At 33.3% G+C, this 21,099-nt stretch overlaps 1 protein-coding gene across 10 annotated transcripts in view; it reads right to left on the reverse strand.

Moving 5' to 3' along the window:
• Positions 1-761: 761 nt before the first annotated feature.
• Positions 762-21,099, reverse strand: part of l(3)mbt (lethal (3) malignant brain tumor) — a 28,647-nt gene continuing 8,309 nt past the window's right edge. For 4 of the 10 annotated variants that reach the window (XM_074127581.1, XM_074127575.1, XM_074127574.1 and 1 more), the window contains exons 3-14: positions 19,599-20,262; positions 18,175-18,524; positions 16,380-16,473; positions 14,543-15,327; positions 14,262-14,460; positions 12,516-12,742; positions 12,172-12,397; positions 11,794-12,102; positions 11,523-11,709; positions 9,883-9,960; positions 8,214-8,517; positions 1,810-5,982 (exon numbers count right to left, since the gene is read on the reverse strand). In XM_074127581.1, coding sequence (XP_073983682.1) covers positions 5,464-5,982; positions 8,214-8,517; positions 9,883-9,960; positions 11,523-11,709; positions 11,794-12,102; positions 12,172-12,397; positions 12,516-12,742; positions 14,262-14,460; positions 14,543-15,327; positions 16,380-16,473; positions 18,175-18,524; positions 19,599-20,262 — 3,942 coding nt within the window. In that variant the 3' untranslated portion in view covers positions 1,810-5,463. The other 6 variants (XM_074127580.1, XM_074127578.1, XM_074127579.1 and 3 more) reach the window with 6 other exon arrangements.

Genomic DNA, 21,099 nt, shown 5'->3' on the forward strand with positions numbered 1-21,099 from the left:
AACTTAGATAAACCTTCTTGAAACATTATCTGATGGATTAAAACAAAGCTCAAAATTAATCTTTATTTTAGTTGAAGGGTCTCGTCACCAAAGAAGTTTATATCTGTAAGACGAAGACATCAATTACGTCAACAGGAATTATAAAGAATTTAGCAGTGTAAATAAATTAACTAGGTGAATACGAAATGTTTGATCTTTGTAACCTATAAAGGCTGCAAAATGTGAAGGGCATCAATGGATTGTGAAAACACTGACTTTTCGTTATACCTAACAGTCCTTCCAATTATCACATTCATTTTGGAAGCTGTTTTGAATTAACCAATTTAAAATCTACTCTGGTCCACATTAGAGACATCAGGTGTTACAGCAGGGCAGAAATGTAATTGTTTTGCTGCTTCAGCCAAGTCACAAAGCGGGCCGTTTCATGGAATCTGCAACTGTGGTACGGTGAAGGTATTTCTTCTACAAATGTCGAGTCCAGTTGCCTGAAGCATGCAACATTTTGAAGTGAAACGTTTTCAGATTAGGTTGTTTATTCAGGGATGTTGAGATAAGTACTAGTTTAATCTAAAATTTTTGTTATTTTCTGTAATTTCAATTATAGATATTCATTTGTAATTGAAGATAATGTCATTTAATTCTGGATTATAGGTTTATTAGCAAAATTCCTCGTAGATATTAGTAGCGTCTAAACACTTCCCCCTCTATTAGTTTGTTTCTATTTCATTATAACTTATTTCAGGTATTATTTTAATAAAACGAAATTTAAAAGGTATTTTCATAAATATAATGAAAATTATTTTAATTTAAACTAGAATACAATTTTTAATAAGACTAGAGATCTTGATATACAAAGTCACTTAAAAAAAAGTAAAAATAAACTATAAATTAATTAAAAATTTACATGTTTAAACAATAAACAAAAATTCTTAATTTTCTTTTAATTAAATGTTACGTTTATTTATTATTATTATTATTTTTGAGCAGCCTTTTTTATTCACATTTTTCACAACTTTGCAGGCGGCGGGGTTACACTGTGGAATTAATAAAAATAAAAAGGTAGAAAAAGGGAAATAGACACAGACACAAAATCAATAATAAAATAATACATTATAATTGAAAATAAAAAAAAAAAAATTACGGGAACAACAGAAATTTTAACATATCTAATATATAATGTTATGTGCACATACATACTATGGATAGAATCAAGATCACAGTAGAAATTAAAAATTATTTTAATAATAATGCAACAAAGTAATTATAGAAAGTTGTATGATATTTCACATTCTCTACTTTGTATTAATGCAGTCACGCAAGGGTTGTTTCAGCCCTATTTCAACATTTTTTCAAATTTAAACTAACAGAGAAACAAGTGTTAATTCTTATTTTAATGAGGCTTTAAAATGTTACAAAAAAAATAAAATATTTAAAACGTTTCGAGCCATAACGGGCAAAATATCGTTAATTAGAAATGTAATAATTATAAATGTTGCCTCATACAAACAACATGCACAAATAACACATTAAAAAAAAACACTTGTTGTCATTGTTAGTTTTCAAAGAAATCGATTATTTTTCTGTAACTGTACAATAATTTACAATTATATAATACATTACTATATACATTCACATACATAGGGGAGAAAAAGCTAGGATTATTTCAGCTAGGTAACTTTGCTTCTTAAAAAAATTATCTTTTCATGAATCTTCATAGCAGACTCAGAAGTAAAGCCGAGGTAATAAATTAAGTCATCTTTGTTCAACATGAGAAGTCCTTTTCCATCTATTTCCTGAAATAGAAAAATATTCAAGTGTTACAGGATTACTTAGAAAATGAGTAAAGAAAGGGTTTATTTGAACATTAGTTTTCTCTCCGTGACCAATTCCATTTAATAGACGCCTAGCTAGGAAGAAGAAGAAGATGGTTTGTATCAGGGGAAACAATTAGATTTTAAAATTTAAAGTATATTGAATCGAAAGAGTGGCTAAAAGGTCAAAAAACCTTTCTACGTTTAGAGAATCAGGATCATCCAAGTCGTTATCAGAATTTTAGTGAAGTTTTTTTGAAGTAATAAGATAGCTAAGTTTGTTTCCAATATCAAGTTATCACAGGTTGCAATATGTAAAGGCGAGCCTAGATCCAAATTGACCCACCTGTACTATAAAAAAAAACTGGTTGCATCCATTGCTAAGGAAATCATTTGTCTACGGATGATGCAGAGGCGCCAAGACTAAATAACCCTAGGAATGTATGAGTAAAACACGTCATTTGTTATGCGTTATTTTAAGGCATAATTAAAGTGAAATTATTACAGTAAAATATTAAGTTCTGGCCAAAGAGATGATGGAAAATAAAAAGCTAACTAAAAGATATTTAGGTCACACAAATCTCAAATATCTCGTACGAAGCTATATGTATACAAATAGATCATTCGAGAAAAAACTTCAAACCTTCAATTTTGGCATAATAATAATCTTTAACAGCTAACAAGGAAATACATAACCCTATGAGTGAACGAATCTACCTTTTAGGTTACTCCCGAGCACCTTTTTTTTTTCTTTTTTAAATTTAAGTCATCGGCGCCCGGAGATTTTTCAATACACTATCAGCCTCCGAACAATGTTCTTTCTTTACAGATAATACTGTCCAACATCGTAGAGTGAGCTTAAGAAACTGAGGACGAGAAAATTTGGATTCGAACCTGGGATCTCCTTGTTGGAATTCATTATACGCTAATCACTGAGCTAATCCCTTCCCTATGAAAGACTATTAAATGTTAGAACATTTTGACAGAACATTTGAACCAAATCAGCATCCGAATTTAAGGAGCCTGTTTTAAAGATTTAAGAAAATCAAGGAATAGCAGACCAGCTCTTGCAGTAGGCTAACAAAAAATAAAAATAAATAAAGGTAGACTTTAAACCTACTTTAAAACAATACTGTCAAAAAAAAAACAACAGAATCGGAAATCGTCGAATTCGTTGTATAAAAGTATGATTTGTAATATCAAGTTCGTAGTGGTGGTAATTTTCATATTTCATTTATGCTGATTACGGAATGGATGTTTGTTAAGTTTTACAGATTAAGTGTCGTGGATGGAGGCGAGATAGTAAAAATACTTAACTGTAATTTCTCCTGTTAATATTAAGTAAAATCCAAGGCCTAGACTGGGAATCGAACCCAGTACGTACAACAATAAAAATTAGCTTTGCGGGACTCGCCTTCAACCGTTCGGCAGCCGTGGCCGAATTCTAATTCTATGTCTATATAGAATAAAATATAGCACAATATAGCTACTAATATTAAGAAGCTTCCAGACTACTCAACTTAATGGAATCTTAAAATTATACAAAGAACAGTAGGAAATAATAAGGTTAAAAACAAAAATAATAAAATTACTAACAAAAATGCGATAAAAAATGTATATATTTGTATGTAATATGAAAACAAAACACTAAAGTATGAGAAATTTATTATTACACAATACAAATAGTGTTTAATACTATTTCATTTAACATTCGTAAAATTAAATATAATTTCCAAAGGAGATATCAAAATTTAGGATTAATTTGTTACGTATTTAAAAAGTAAAGTTCAAAGTTATTTCAAGACTTTAGTTAATTACTTTTAAGTAAACGCCTGGAATAACTAAATCCAATAACTAAATTGTTCTCAATCTTTAAATGGAAAACGTGTACTCGAACAGATGGTACGATTGGAAAAACAATCTGGTTGAACACTCACTCCATTTCCCGAAGCAGCAGTGGCAGCTGTAATAGGGACTGAATTTGAAGCCACTGAGAGGTGGAACACTACCCATCATCCCCCACCTCCCAGGAGTAGAAAAAGGCTGGTCTAAAGGCAAACCTCGAGACAATGCTCCACTGATTGGAATTGGAATTGGACTTTTTATCAGCCACATACCTAAATATTCAGTACTTAGTAAGCCTTACAAATTCATTCAATTTGATCCTGTCACATCCTGTGATTACATCGAACTATCAAAACTGGTGAATCTATTATCCTATGGATCATTCTAGGTTTCATAAACAACAGATTTACACGAATGGTGGCAAAATTCAGGCCATTTGGGTTATCCAAATCTGGATCGAATTGGAACCAAGCGGGTACAACCTTCCCCCAGGGCGCACGGCGAAGTCATCTATCTATACCAAGAGGCCCCAAAAGGCGGCTGGCCATCCAAATAAATGTACATGCGGTGGCTACACCACATTACAAATCACTTCAGTCACTTTTTAATTACCTGATGTATTCTGGCAGAGAAGTGATCGAGAGAATGAGCTCCCCTGTAGATGAAAGATTTTTCATGTCTTACAATAATTTGGTAGGCAAAGATCTGGAGGAGACTCTAGACAATGCTAATCTGGTGCTTTCCAACAGTGTTACAGCTACACATTTTATTGCATAATAGGGAGGTTTCAGCACTATGGACTAACAGTTGCACTTCCCCCGCCCAAGCAGTTCACTTGAAATGGACCACCTATGTAGTACAAAGAGAGTAAATAGCCTCCTTGGAAGAATAGGTCATACGACAAAGTCAAAGCAAAAATAAATGTGTAAGTTTCAAGGATACAGAAAAACTTTTGGTTTTATCTACAATAATAATAGAATAGAACTTTATTCATTAATAGATACAAATTTACAATAGGTGTACAGTTATGTTATGGCTACAATTCTATCACAATAAAACAAGTTTTTGTACTTAAAACTGCCCGGTAGGACAGTTGTATAAGGGTTGTTAAGGGATGGAGCAATAATCTACATCGATTTGATCGACGAAATAATAGATTTAAGGAGGATGAAAGATCTCAAGTTTCATTATCCCAGCTCGAGTAGCCATGGAAAAAGAAAAATTGATCTAATAACATTGCAGTTAACAGACGTTAGTTAACCTGTACAATTTCGACTTCTTTCTCATAACGCATTGAAACAAATATTTTAAAAATGCAATAAAACGATTTTAAGGAGGCAGTTGGGTTAATCTATGATCAACAAGTTTTTCTTCAGTTCATTTCTAGGACCGATTAGTTTCGAGCGATCTGAATATACCATTCGTCCAAGCATCCTAAAGCAACCCAGGACGAAAGTCACAAAAGTGGACTGAACAATATGAGAAAATCATAAAAAGTTCCAGTTCTGCAGACCAAACCTTCACTCAAGCTGCTTAAAAACGCAGGGTAAATTGGTTGTAAGAAAGAAAAGCGATCATTATATTGTTTGATTTGGAAAACGAGCACATTGATTCCAAAAAAATACTCTTGTTTTCTGTAAGTTAGCGGCAATGTTTTTTCTACGAAATGCAATTTAATTCCGGAATATTCTCAATTATTTCTAAGCTTCAGAATTACCGGAACCCATAGATTCCTTCCTTTTTCCAAAATGTACGAAACGGGACGAATATTTAACAAAACTTAAGACACATTTTTAGTATATAAAAGTTATTTGACAGTTGTATCCCACTTATTGAATAATGATGATGTATAAGTTGTGGTTGAGGTGGTGGTTGTCACAGCAGAATTGTAGGTTTTCAAATTTCTATGTTGATTAACATTACTACTTTTCTTAAATGAAGACATCGTTGCAATGCACCCTCCTTCTTTATATCTCCCCATTTCCGCATTAAAAAGTGCATCACTAAAAGCTTTCTCCACGAATGCACAAGATCGTTCATCTAACAGTCTTAATTTGCCAGCCAAGTATTCAGCATATGCATCAAAATGGTCCCGCTGTTTATGTTTATTTCTAGATCTTAAATTAATTTCTGATTTTTTTGCAACCACATCATCATTAGTTTCAGTCGTTAATCGCGATCTAGTCCTGTTTTCTTCTGGGTACGCTAACATTTCAACTCTTTTAGAAGTTGAATTGTATACTATAGATTCTAGAGAGCTATCTTCATTACTTATTCTATCTATTTCTTCCGTATTATCTTCTGACGATCCGCTGCTTGAAGTATCCTGTAAAGGAGAAAAAACTATGTCTTGAATAGTTTACAATATTTCCTATTAGTCCACTTCATATACCACTATTTTTCCTTTACACTTTGGAATCTAAATAAAAAGTCAAAAATCTAACATTAAAAAAAGAAGAAAAATGAAGAATAGCAAGCATTAAAACAAGAGTTTGCAGATATTTTAACCTGCAATACTGTGAATGTTCTACAGTTCAAACATTTTATGCGATACGTAAGTAAAGTACGTTGTAAATTGAACTTTGTTCTATTTGCTTTTGCTAGGTCTTTTGTTTTATATCAGTACTTTTCATTTAATCAATATGCGTATTGATGAAACAATTTTTAATAATAAAAAAGCTAAGAAATTTAATAAGGCCATTTTACGGCTATGATGTTTAAAGATTTAAAATAGCATTTTAATGTGATCAGGTTCTTTTAGACCTTACGATAAAGCTTTCTTCATTTACTACAATGCATTTAGGTGGTATTATTTCTAAAATTATAATTGACCAAACAAAGTATTGAACGTTAAAGTTTTTATCCACCAATCTTAGTTGTTGCTCCTTTCTCCTCTTTTGCGGTCGTTGGTAGATCACTCACGCCCTCGAGGCTTTAAACAACTTCTGTTTTCATAAGATTTTAAAACTGTAAGCCCGATCTGCAAGACATTTTTGAGCCTCATTCTCGGCTTGATTGTTGCGTTGAAACCAATCGTGCAGCATCCGATTCTCAACATCAAAAAGGTCTGCATTTATGAGGAAAAAAAAAAAACGGATGTTCTGTGACTCCTCTTCTTTTCATCCTTTGATTTTCCAGCAACTACTTAAGATTAAGTATTTCTGGTGGATTTCAAGCAAGTAGCCATTAAACATGTCGAATAATCATTTTCAGATAACACTCTCTTGTTTTTTTAAACTGATTATGGTAATTTTGAAAGGTATAGACTTTACAAGCATACACATACACTCTATTCTGCGAATACATTGATCAGCTTAATCAAAAGTTGATGTAACTATCTTCAAAAATCAGGTTATAATGTTGCAATGTGTAATCGGCCAAAATGATGCCACATAGGTTGTTCTCTCTACACGATGTAATGTTTCTTGCTAAAAATAATCCTAAATTGTTCGGTAAAAAAAAAAAAAATATTTGTTCGACGTGTTAAGCACGGAAAATAAACAAATAAATACATAAAAACTACCATTCCAAAGGTCAACAAACACCTTCAATTTAGGCTTCACAATTAACCTATACTATTTTTATCAATCAACCCTTATTAACATTACTGTTCTACCGAACAAGTTTTAATATTTTCTCACCGTCGTGTTTACCAAAATCCTATACAGATATATATTATATATTCTAGATTTTATTTTACTTACAAACATTAATTAATGCATTTAAAATTAGAATTTAACGTTAAAGACAGCAATGAAAAGCGACATAATTATTATTTACTACTACTTGTAACGTTGAAGTTTTGTTTTCAAAGATGGGTTCGTGGGCACCTAAGGAACAATAAAATAAATTTAAGATTCTTGTTTGTTTTTTTTACCTGAACTCATAAAAAATTAAAACATCCACTATTAGACATTTTGTGATCAGACTAAATATAAAAGTATAAATATAAAAGGTACTCACTTGTGTTGGCTGAATTGTTGAAAACTCTTGTAATATTGCAACTCTTGTAATATTTATTTATAATATAAATTTGATCATTTGAATCGCATACAGTGAAGATAATTTTAACTTTCCCGCGATTATTTATATACTGTTTAAATTTCATGAATTCGAAATTTTTACACAGAGCACTTCTCCCTCCAATTAAATAAGCCAATAGTTTAATTCAATGTTTTCATATTTAATAGTAATAATTATTTCGATTTTATTTTTGTTATACAATTTAATTTTAGTGATTACAAAAAATCTAATAGTCAAATCAAAAAGAATATGAGTAGTCTGGATTGCATCATTAAAGAATTAAAACTTGTAATAAAAAATCATGTAGAGAAATATTTATTTAGCGTTCTCTCGCTAAATATTTCAAGATCTACAAGTAATGACCGTATCGAATTATGATAATTCAAATAAGAAATTAGAATGAAATTGACAGACGTTGTTGCTACTTTTTTCATCTTCTCGATTAAGTAATTTAATTTTAAAGCACTAACATACGCTTGCAAAAAATAGAATAAACGTTTAAAAATAAATAAATAAATAAAATAACTTACATACCTCATTTTCCAAATTGGCGTTACTACTTTCTAAGGAACCTAGAATGGTACTAGCAAATTCTACCACTTGTTTTGCAGACCATTTCATTGGATTACTTTCTGATTTAAATGGTTCCAAATTTTCCCAATTTTCTGATTTAACATCATTTTCGCTAGTGTCCTTGCTTTCTGTGTTAATTTTATAAGCTTTTCTTTTTTTCTTTTTCCGTCTAATCTTCTTCTGAAGGGGCTTTTTGTTCATGCTTTCACTAACTTTGGTAGGATCTTTTCTTTTTCTAACTCCTTCTCGTACACCTAACCATTTCCTATTTTTAAAAAAAAAATGTTTTAAAGTGTTAAATTTAAGCATGCATTTTAAACTTGAATGCTTATACAGCCACAGAAAAGTAAGTACAAGCAATGGCGTATCCTAAATTTCAACTCAATTCATAGAATGGAATAATCCTAAGTTACACTTTATGCCACAGTGTTTAAATAAGTCCAATATAGATTTATTCAACTTTAAATTAATTCCAAGACATTTGAATTAATGTATATGACCTGTAAAATCCATCACGAAATTGGTTTACTTAAAGCGGATGTATTTTGAAGCGGACCCACCAATCCATACACCTGAGTGAAACATCTCTGTTCATCACCGGGCAGTGAGCTGTAAGAAACTCTTTGGAAAAGAAACCCTAAGGGCCAGAAAGCTGCATTCGAACCCGGGATCTCGGCATTGGAATCCAGTATATGCTAACTACTCAGCTAATTCCTTCCCTTGCTCTAATTACTATTTACTTCTTTTTTAATAAGTAATCGCCTATTTTTTCAGGCGAGGCTTAACGTCCAAGTACCATTTACTAGGTGTCGTGGACGGAGGCGACTAGCAAACGTACTTTACTACTTCTCATTTAATCATTAAATAAAATTCAAGGCCAAATCGATCCCAGTACCACAATACATATTAGCTTTGAAGGTCTCGCCTCTTAACCCTCTCGGCTACCGTGGCGCCTGTATTATTATTATTATTTTGGCGCATCAACAGCTGAGGTTATTAGCGCCCGGAGCTTTTTCCAGTGCACTACCGGCCTCCGGACAGTGTTCTCTCGTTACAGAAAACACTGTATATCACCGGACAGTGAGCTGTAAGAAGCTCCTAGGAAGAGAAAATCTAAGGGTCAGTTGCTGGATTCGAACCCGGGACCTCCGCGTGGGAGTCCAGTATGCTAACCTCATAGCTAATCCCTTCCCTTATTATTATTATTATTATTATTATTGATCCCTCCGACCATTTGTCTCTATTTTTACTTGTAAACACAACTTATCTGAGGAACCTCCATTTACCTTCTAAAAACACTCCTCCTTACAAATACTGTGAATTATTTATCCTTTAAAATAACTAGAAATACTTTCGTTGGTTTTATGTACAGTTCCTGGGGAAGGTCTGGTGATCCAGACGTCGAAAAAATAAGACATTTTTTGGCTAATTGGAAAAAAAAATCATTCTCAAACCAATTGTACTTATTATAAATAAAAGAAACTAGATTTAGTAAAACTTTAAAGAAACATAATTTTTTTTACGCAAAAGAAAGATGAATAAGAGATACATTATGTATCCTACAGCCATAAAACTTATCTTTACATTCAGCTAATGCACTTGAGGAATAACAACTACAAAATAGACTTACCATCTTCTCTTTTTGATATCATCTGTATCTTCAGCAGAATCATCATTATCCAAATTGATAACTTCGTCCGCAAAAGCCCTTGAAAAAAACAGTGATACACATTAAAAAGAATTTAAAATGTACAAATTAACAAATACTATGATGCGGACACACACAAATTTTACATTATGAAATTTTCAAACATTGAATTCCAGCAGGAGAATTAATAAGCAAAACTCTGCTTCGAAGTAAAAAAAAGAACGTAATCTAAAGAAGGCGCTAGACGAGCAATCTTTTTCCCTATTTTTAAAGAACTACCAATTGATATCTTACAATGCAATTTATTTTAATAGTTAAGTAGAATAGAAGAAGGGTCTTAAATAAAAAAACCTTGAGAATTTCAGAGGCTTTGGAGTAAATTGCTCAAAATATTCAATACCACGATATTTCTTTAATTAGTAACAAGTAAAATGGTTGATAACACTAATTTAAGAAAAAATATTTTCGAATTTAATGAAAACATTATATCTTCTGTATTCTCCTAACTGTATTTGAGGCAAAACTATTATCTGTCTTTGACTTATTAGATTTTGTTCCTGAATGTCGTATAAGACCCCATGCTGGTTTAATGCAAGCTAAATTCCTATCACTAATCATACTTCCTAATCTCTAAACCCATGTTAATACCTGCGCAGCAGCTTCTGCTTTTTATATATTCCGCTCATTTTGTATGAATTAAGCAAATCTCTACACTGACGTTACGAATTATTCGAGAGACTATTTCTATATTTTCCAATTCTCAAATATTATGATAATTATCTAAGAACAAATTAACAATACAAAAGGTTTAATTTAATTTCTATCACAGCTGTGCACCCTAAAAACTTCTTTGTGATGAAGGTCACTAAACTGAAAACAGATTTTTTTTTTTTTTCAAATGACTTAAAACGATTATGTCGAAAAAAGATCAATTTCCTCCCTCTATGAGTATTATAATTTTATTTTGATAAATTTTCTGCAAAAACCGAATTTTTCTGAACATGTTTTGAACGTTAAGGTTTAGACGTCTAAACGTTTAGATTAAGTTTTTATTTCTTCGTAGTTGGTTGGGCCATCCAATTGCAGGTGATATATAACAAGAAATAACTATCCTCTTAATCAGCCTTAATTCATTAGTTGCAGAAAAATGTCCCAAATAAAAGTGATTGTTTTTAATAAAAAATATCTAGCCACAAATTTAAAAATAAATTTAGGGCGCTAATAACCGTAGTAGCCAAGCGTCAATTAGTAACCAATGTCCAATTTATGAGCGTTACATTATTATTTTTTTTTTTTTTTTTTTTTTTTTTTTTTGGCGCATCAACAGCTGAGGTTATTAGCGCCCGGAGCTTTTTTCAGTGCAGTGCCGGCCTCCGGACAGTGTTCTCTCGTTACAGACAACACTGTCCATCACCGGACAGTGAGCTGTAAGAAGCTCCTAGGAAGAGAAAATCTAAGGGTTAGCAGCTGGATTCGAACCCGGGACCTCCGCGTGGGAATCGAGTACGCTAACCACATAGCTAATCCCTCCCCTTCATTATTATTATTATTATTATTATTTTAGTTACGAATGACATAAAACGCCCCTATATGTGATGAGAGACAAATAAAAATGTACTCACTTATTTGATTCCTTATTTTCTGAGGAATTGATGTAGGTTAACCTATCAGGTATAAGAGGTTCGATGTTAAGATGGTCAATACTATATGGGCAATCTTCCACACTGGTATGAGTTTCTAGAGCATTGCTTCTCATATGTCCTTGGCCGAGGCAACCAGGAGTTGGACATGGTGAAGGAGCGTTTAAGCCTAAAAAAAACATTGAACTTTAAAAAATAAATTTAAAATAAGTTTTGTTTATTTCTTAGTCACATTAAAGTCAATTTTTTTTACTTGGTGGGGGTTCAAGAGGATGTCCAGTTTTAGCAGCCCAACCAACTGGATGTATATCTGGACTATCATCATCTACCCAATAACCAAATTGTTCTGGAAAACCATCAAATGCAATTTTGATTTGATATGGTAGAACATCTTTAATGGTAGCAACTCTAAGTAAATGAGGTGCTCTCTTATCAACAACTTCTAATTTCATTCCTCTTTGAAACTCATAATGCGGGCGTAATGTGAATGCTCTCTCAGGGGCCGCTTCAGATTTTGTTTCGGCCAAATAGTCAGGCCAGCTGAATTCAGAAGGCTTAATACCTGGGAACAATAATTCAATTAGCACAAATGAAACAAGACAATAATGTTAAAAAAAATTATTAACCTTACCATTTGGTGGAGTTAATTCATGATTATTCTCTTTACTCCATCCAATTGGCCTGATGTATGGGGAAGATGTTTCCACCCAATAATCATAGATATCACCCCAAGAATCAAAATGCACCAGTATCCTGTTTTCTATGACACCAGCTACTGTTGCTACACACACTAAAAATGTGTTTTTTCTGTCGATTGCTTCCAACTTCATGCCGACTCGAAATAAATTCGGGGTAGTCTAAATCAAAATTAATATATAACAAATTTTTAATACATATTTATAATAGAACTTAAGAAGGGATCATTCTAAGATGGTTTAGAATCGACAAAAGCTACAGCTGCTAAATATTACTTACAGAATTAATTGCGTAAGAAGGAAAGCAGGTTGATGGAGCTGCTGTAGCCATCCAAATTGTATTGTAAGAGAGCCAATTAAATGTTTCCTTGCTGTGTCCTTGAGGAGGGCACAAAGTTATTCCATGCCGTGAACAGAATCCACATGGAAATATGTTTGGACTGTCCACATTTGTCCAAAAATCAAATGTATCCGAATAACAATCAAAATGTAATTTTAAACGATAACCTAAAATCAATAAAAATTCATTTAATTGAATTATCTAACTAGAATAATTTATCATCACTTAGAAAAAGTAATTTACTCATTGAGTAAATTTATTTTAAAATCATTTTCAATATCTCAGGTCTTGCCCTTATTATATTTATTTCACTGTGTCTAATTATTAATTACAATTATAAATGAATCAAAATATTAACTAAGGAATTATCTAAGAATTACGTCAATAAGCGTTAGTTCTACGCTACCGAAATATTGTAATTTGGAAATGGAATTCTCTCAACCCGATGAATCAATCTCTAATAATGGCGGAATCCTTGATATTATCTAGTATTTTTTGGGACCAATGGCTATTTATTTTTTATTTTTAAGGCGTGTAAACATCTGAGGTTATTATATACGAGGTGTGGCTATTAAATAACGAGAACTATGCATGCGCCAAATCCTAACGACGGACAGCTCTGCAGCGTGAAGCCTTCTCATTCGATTGCAGCGTCTCACGTGTTTGTAGAGAAATCTGTCTGACCGGAACCGTCGTTTGTGTAAGAGGTGTAAGTTTCGTTTTGCCGAAAACATGATACTAAACATGTAGCAGAGCAACGAATTGAAGTGAAATTTCACATGAAACTGGGTAAACTTATACTTATACGTAAACATAATACCGCTACTGAAACTTATCTTTTATTAAAAGAAGTTTATACCGATGAATATTAATCACGTTCGCGAGTTTTTAAGTGATTCAAGCGTTTCCAAGATGGCCGAGAAGACGTCGGAGATGATGACCGCCCGGGTCGTCCATCCACGTCCAAAACTTATGAAAATATCGATTATAATTAATCAACATTACTACCGCCGTGATGTGTTTGCACAACTCCGTGAAAGAGTAAGGAAAAACGACCCGATTTGTGAAAGAACAAGTCACGGGTTCACCATCAAGACAGCGCGCCGGCTCACACTGCTCTGTCTGTCAAGACGTTTCTAGCCAAGTACAACATCCCAGTTTTAGGCCATCCGCCTTATTCGCCTGACATGACCCCATATGACTTTTGTCTGTTCCCTAAAGTCAAATCTGCAATAAAAGGAACACGATTTCAATCCGTTGAAGTTGTGAAAGAAAAAGCGGCACGCGTCATGCAGGAGCTTACAGAAAAAGACTTCCAGCACTGTTTCGAACAATGGTAAATTCGCATGGAGCGTTGTAGAGATAGGGGAGGGGTGTATATTGAAGGTGATAATAACTAAATATGTATAAATTTAAAATATAAGGTTTTATAGCAATAGTCTCGTTACTTAATAACGACACCTCGTACATATTAAAAAAATTTCTGACAATATTAAATTCAATTGAGAGAACTAATCAACTATTTTATTAACTAATGATCAAAAGGGGCGTCAAAATCAAGATTAATTTTGGAATAGTAATTAATTTTCATTTCATAAGAATATATACACGCAAATAAACATTTGCTATCGTTTTAGTGATCCTTCCATAATAATAATGAGAGTATATTCTACTAATGTAAATTACCTTTAATTTTAACTACTGTAACCGCACAGATATTAGACTGATGTTCCGGATCAATAGCCTCAAGCTTGTGTCCAACTTGAAACAGATTAACTCCAGCTGGAAAGGGGTTATTAAAAAGTTTTATCCAAGCTGGCCGACTACCTGTTTCCACTAAATACGTTGCCCATGGAAAAGTATCAGAATTCAATATTTCAAACTGCTAGAAAAGAAAATTATGTAAAGGGATTATTTTTTTTTTCTTCAAATTTTAATCGAGCAAAATATATAAAAGATAAAAGTACCTTTTCAGATCGATTAGGGGTTAAGGTACCACAATCCAAATCTTGTGCTACTTCACAAGAAGATGTTTTACATTTTATTGGTACTACTGGCCTTATTTTTGTAATATCAATTCGAATGGGTGATTTGTTGATACTAGTTTTTTGATTTTCATCAGGCTGCGGCGTCGCGCTTGGGCTTTGTTTCGTATCAGATTTAGGTGATTTAGCTAATGGATTTTGCTTTTCACAACTTGGCGCTGAATTTGCTATTGGTAAACTTTTAATAATCTTATGAAGATTAGTATCAGAATTAAGTAATTTGCCCTTTTTAACAATCTTCTTAGCCTTAATAATTGCAGCATTGTACTCGTCCTCATTGGCTGAATGCTGTTTAAGTACTCCGTCCATAAAACCTGGAATAGATCGTTCTTCTTCAGTATTATCAGTTTCTGGTTCTCCCAGCTGTATTGTGGATTTCTTTTTCTCTTGTTCTAGCGTGTCTGCCTCTTCTTTACCCTCAGTACTCGATGTAACTGATGGAACCAATGAAATTTCGGTGACGGTGGATGGAGTTATTTTTAATTGATCTATAGATAAACGTTTCTTTTTTGGATCATTATCTGAACTTTGTTCTTGCTCTTTTTCAATTCTTTTTACAATAGCTTCTTCCTGAGCCTGTACCGCATCTCTACAAGTAATGCTGCAATATGAAGCATTATAAAATTCTGCGGGAAGTCCGTAACAGCTACAACAAACACAGCATAATATGGAATCTAGCTCGCTCCCTTTTTTAGGTGTACTTTTACCTGAAACAAAAAATTGTCTTAATTCTTTCTAGGAATTTTCACAAAATAACAAACTAATTTCAGTAATGAGGACTAAGAAAAATCTTATTCAAATCTCAAATTATAGCTGACCAATTTTATTTTCAACAGCTTCTTCATGTTCCTATCGTAAGGAGGTAGAGTCACCCAACCTCCTTACGTTTAAAGCCAGTTTTATAAATAAGAGGTCATAGACATCTTAGAGGTAGTTCGCTCGAAATAACTTAGAGTACAACTATAGAACAAGAATTTTTTTGGATAGATAGGTTGCTTTGAAAGCCTAGAAAAATGAGAAAGTTTACCAAAGATGGTAAAGGAATATTTAAAAAAAACACAATGAATTAGGGCAGAAGAACTGAGCCTTTGTGGGTTACATTAAATCAAAGAATCTAGAGTTACAAAAAGGCTGTAATATAAATATAATATAAATTAAATAAACCAACATATAAACTTAAATTGAACATAATTATAATTGGTTGTACAAACAATCAAGTAACCTCCTTTAGAGAGTGCTCATATAGGCGCCTATATTTTATAGAGTAAAACGTTTGGACATTTCGGACTCCCCTCAAAAAGGCTGTATTAATGTTTTTTATGTTCTATAGCTTCAGAATTACATTACTTCATTATCAGCATTCAAATCAAAGTAGTTAATATAAATTATTAAAATAACAATACAAAAGAAACATTAAATTTTTTGGGTTATTTGTCCCAATTTCAAAATTTTCTTGCAATTATACGGAAAAAAGGAAGCAATTTTAATAAACAAAGAAAATTATCACGTTGAAATTGAAAGTGGGATAAAAATTCATAAGTCAAAACAGAAAATACCTTCAACCACTTTATAAAAAAGAGCATGCAATTTAAGTAGTGTTTATTTAGCGCATCTTAGAAACCATAATTTTCTAATTAGAGACTAGATTCAGAGAAAATTCTAATAAAGTGAATCTTAAATTACGTAAACTAATAAGATTGCAGAATTCAGAAAAGAAACATAATTTAAAAAAAATAAAAATAAAATTCTATTATTATACCTTCATCATCTAAAATAGGTATAGCCGGAGTAGCCCCTCTTTCCGTCAGAGTATCATCGGCAACAGTTAGCATACCAAGCTCGTTGATTGCCATCTTTAAATGAAAATAAATTATAAAGTTATTACTAAACAAAAAAAAACTATAAAGTATCAATCTTATAATAAAAGGATGTTTTAGATTGCGACCTCAAAATATTGTATCTTTTAATCATGGATCTTAGACTGGCACTTGTATCGTCGATTTCTGTAATCTTATGCCAGCATAAAAACGGAAGTATCTAGTCTAAGAACAAATAAATGACAGTCGAATTTCTAGAAAATGTGTATTTGTGGAGTGAATGTTTGGTGTAAGTTTGTCTAAGGACATGCTGAATATTATTAATAAGATGCAACATCAATTATCTGGTACGCGTTGGGGGACATTGGAAGGATAGAATTACGTCAGTTTCAGCAATATCCTGAAATAATCACATCCAGATTTAAACGATTGCTTTCAGCTTATACATAGTTTCAACCAAATATTCATTCATCTTTTCCAATAATTAATAATAATTTTGGCAAGGACAAAATTTCAAAGCCTAATAACTCCAAGATCCCTAGATCTAGAATCAACTTCTGTACACTTTAATCTAGCGAGTGGGCAGCGCCTCTAACCGATCAGCAGCTGTACGCAACATGATCATATCCCATTACAAAAATTACATTAATCAATTAAATTAAATTATTTCCACTATAAAGGTAGGTAGATCTAGAGCAGCTTGAGCGTCTAGCTAGAGCAGGTGTCGCAATGTGGACGGTTCCTAGAACAGCTTCCTAGACCGAGTTGCATCCCCACCACCAGTGTCGGGAAGTGTCGGCTTTTGCCTAGAGTACACGCGTGTAGACAGTGACCAGTAAGTGTCTGAGATTAGTGCCTCCTAGTTTCACTAGAGCAGTTTGAAATTTGTCAAACAAAAATACCACCACCTGCATCAATTTCCATCCGGCAGTGCACGAAAGAGGAAACAGAGCACCTCATTTCGCGGCTTGAAGTCCTACTAGACTGGTGGGATGCGACTCGTGATTTGTACAAGGACCGCAACTGAAAGCAAATGTTGTTGCCCAACTCGCAAAAGCGTTTAATACAGATCTCAAGAAAGTGAGAGGAAATTACACAATTTTTCCCCTAGTGATATGGAACACCTCATCACTGTGTCATCTTTTTGGATCAGTGGTGCCACTTTTTTGCAGAAGTTCTTGAAAATTAGAGGATGACATCCGAAGAAAATTTTCAGTTGATCTAGTGTCGGAATCCACCTTTTTTTCTTTTTTTTTGCTACCATTCCACAATGTTGCCTGATGGAGTTCCTTCAGCGATAAAAAGGAGGTATTACCACGAAAGGGAGACGATTAGCTTAGTAATGGTGCACTAGACTATAACATGATCGCCTCGTACTACTTCCCACCTGCCCTAAATTTTCTCTTACAACAGTTCACTACTTAGTAATGAAATGATATCGTCTTTAAAGGGGAACTCTGCCTGAAGTGCGGGGAGTGTACTAAAAAGAGCTGCAGACGCCAAAGACCTTACATAATCCTAAAATGAAATAATCCCTCTGACAGATTTTTCCGTTAAAGATAAGAAAGGGCGTGCATAAAATTTTTAATTAAAAAAAATTAACGCCCTACTCAAGACTCATAGTGCTTACTGTCTTAAACAAAAAAGACCTTATCTCAAGAAACTATACTAATTCGTAACGAAAGTTATTTGCATTAATTTTATAATAATGTAATTTAAAACTAAATAAATTATTACATTTACTTTTATACTACTTCCTGGAAGAAGGCCTACACCATTAGGTTCCCATTCAACAACTTTAAATGGGTCAAAATCTTCTGCTCCTGGTAATAATTTTAATTTATCTTGATGTTTAGATATTTTAGCTGGAGGCTCATTATTTATGGCAAGTAGTCCTTTACGCTTTCTTGATCTATCCGCTGATGGAGACGTTATATATTTGCCTAATTCCATTTCTTGACCAATTTCATTCGGCAATCCACTAGTTTCTTTTACTCCATTTATGACAACATTCTGTTTAGGTGTAGTACTATCTAATGAAGGAGTACTACTACCTGGTGTTTTAGTAGTGCTGCTAATATTATCATCTGGAACAATTGCGGAACGTATTAATATTAAAAATAAATGAAATGTACATGAACGAACTTAGCCAAGGAGACCAAATTACGAGGTGTGGCTATTAAATAACGAGACTGATGCTGCTACAGAAAAACTATGCATGCGCCAAATCCTAATGACCAACAAATGAGCAGCGTAAAGCCTTCTCTTTCGATTGCAGCGCCTCACGTGTTCGTAGAGAAATCTGTCTGACCAGAACCGTCGTTTTGTGTAAGAGGTGTTAGTTTCGTTTTGCCGAAAACATGATACTACACATGTAGTAGAGCAACGAACTGAGGTGAAATTTCACATGATACTTGGTAAAACCGCTACTGAAACTTATCTTTTATTAAAAGAAGTTTATGGCGATGAATGTTAATCACGTGCACGAGTTTTGGAGTGGTTCAAGCGTTTCCAAGATGGCCGAGGAGGCGTCGGAGATGATGACCGCCCGGGTCGCCCTTCCACGTCCAAAACGGATGAAAATATCGATTATAATTAATCAACATTACTACCGTGAGGTGCTTGCTCAACTCCAGTGAAAGAGTAAGGAAAAACGGCCCGATTTGTGAAAGAACAAGTCATGGGTTCTCCATCAAGACAACGCGCCGGCTCACACTGCATTATCTGTCAAGACGTTTCTAGCCATCTGCATTAAAAGGAACACGTTTTCAGTCCGTTGAAGCTGTGAAAGAGAAAGCGGCATGGGTCATGCAGGAGCTCACTGAAAAAGACTTCCAGCACAGTTTCAAACAATGGTAAATTCGCATGGAGCGCTGTAGAGATAGGGGAGGGGTGTATATTGAAGGTGATAATAACTAAATATGTATAAATTTAAAATAAAATGTTTTACAGCAATAGTCTCGTTATCTAATAGCCACACCTCGTATTAATTCCAACTCGTCACATTTTGCTTCGTTCAACTAAAAAATGGACTGATAAAAAATAAAATATATTTCTAGTAATTTCTTTTAAAGACTTAAACGACTTACAACTGTCCCTCCTTGGCTAGGCCTGTGCATTAATATGATTATTTTTTTAAAGACTAAAAATTCCTTTCTTACCATCATCATCATCTTCAATCAAGACGACATCGCTAACTGTTTGATCTTCCACTTTCCTATCATTTCTCAATTGTAAAGTAAGTGCGGCTGTTGGAAGTTTTGTAAGTTGAGGTGGTGTGGCTAAAACTTTAGACAATAGACTAGTACCACTAAGACCAGAAGGTTTAAGTAATGAATTAAGTGGAATTTTACCATCAGGTCCAATTTTCTGCCTAATTATATTAGGTTGAGCAGGTTTAGTTTGTGTATTGCTATTTGAAGAATCAATAAGTACGGCATTTCTTATTGATAATGTCGGCCTATTGGCGGAAAATATCGGACTGCTGGTATTAGTGTTTGTAGGTGTTGTTGTCGAATTACTACTACACGACACTGGACTAACTATGTAAGAAGCACACATTTGTTTGGCCTGAGTTGGTAGTACTACATTTACTGCTGGTGAAATAGAGCATGTTGAAGTCACTCCGGACGGTGAAGTGGTTGTTGCTGTTACTCTAGATACTTGTCCAGGACGTTGGCCTTGCAACAATAATCGTGCAACGCCCGCCTGTTTTTCTTGTCCTGGTTTGACTGGTGTAAGAAGTACTTTTTGCTGACGATTACTGTTTATTAATGTTCCAACAAATGCTTGTATTGCTTTACCACCATTCACTCCATTCGAAACCTGTAAAAAAAAGGTGGTTTTAGTCATCTTTCGGTTTATAGAACTCGAAATCATTATAAAGGTTTTTTTTTTTGTACGTCCATCATCAAGATATCGTAAAAAACACACTTACGGAAGACACTTCACTTGAAGCTGGTCTTCAATCACAAGCAGACAAATTAACACAGAAAAAACTTAGAGAAACTGTTCTCAAATGATCTGGCAAAATTAATTTATAAGAGTGGAATAGAAGAAAATACAATTTCAAATTTGAAAAATATTAAAATAAGTTAATTACTATGTGTTCTTTTGCTTTGTTTCCCTACAAAAAATTTAGAACCATAGGTTTCATTAAGAGTCGATGTAAAATCCAAAAGGCAGTGCCTTTTGTTTGCTTATTACACAACCATTCCTTATTTACCTAGTCAGGGTAAATACCATAGAGTAAATATGGCTGGTCTGTGTTATTGAAATAATTCTGCAAAACTGGTTTTGACTAGGCTTTCCAGATTAAGGTTGGACTAATTTTGAACTACATCTGTTTGGTCTGCAGACCTTAAAGTTAATATACAATATTTTGAGAATAAGGAATAATTGCGCTAATTACCTACCAAAAATCTTAACTATTTTTCCTGCCATAGAATCTTTGGATTAATACTGGTACGACTAAAATTTTTTCTCTACTCAATTATTTTTATAATAATGAGTTAAAGATTAAAGTGGTTCAAGATTACTTCAAAATACAGAATACCCAATAAATACAACATTCAAATTGATTGAAATAATTAAATAGGATGATTATCGATGTTGATTTATACCCACACTGTGATCAAGGGAAAAAAATATGGATATTCAAGC

Source organism: Rhodnius prolixus, unplaced genomic scaffold, assembly GCF_049639745.1.
Source record: "Rhodnius prolixus isolate KJV_2025 unplaced genomic scaffold, Rpr scaffold_9, whole genome shotgun sequence".
NCBI classification, from domain to species: domain Eukaryota; kingdom Metazoa; phylum Arthropoda; class Insecta; order Hemiptera; family Reduviidae; genus Rhodnius; species Rhodnius prolixus.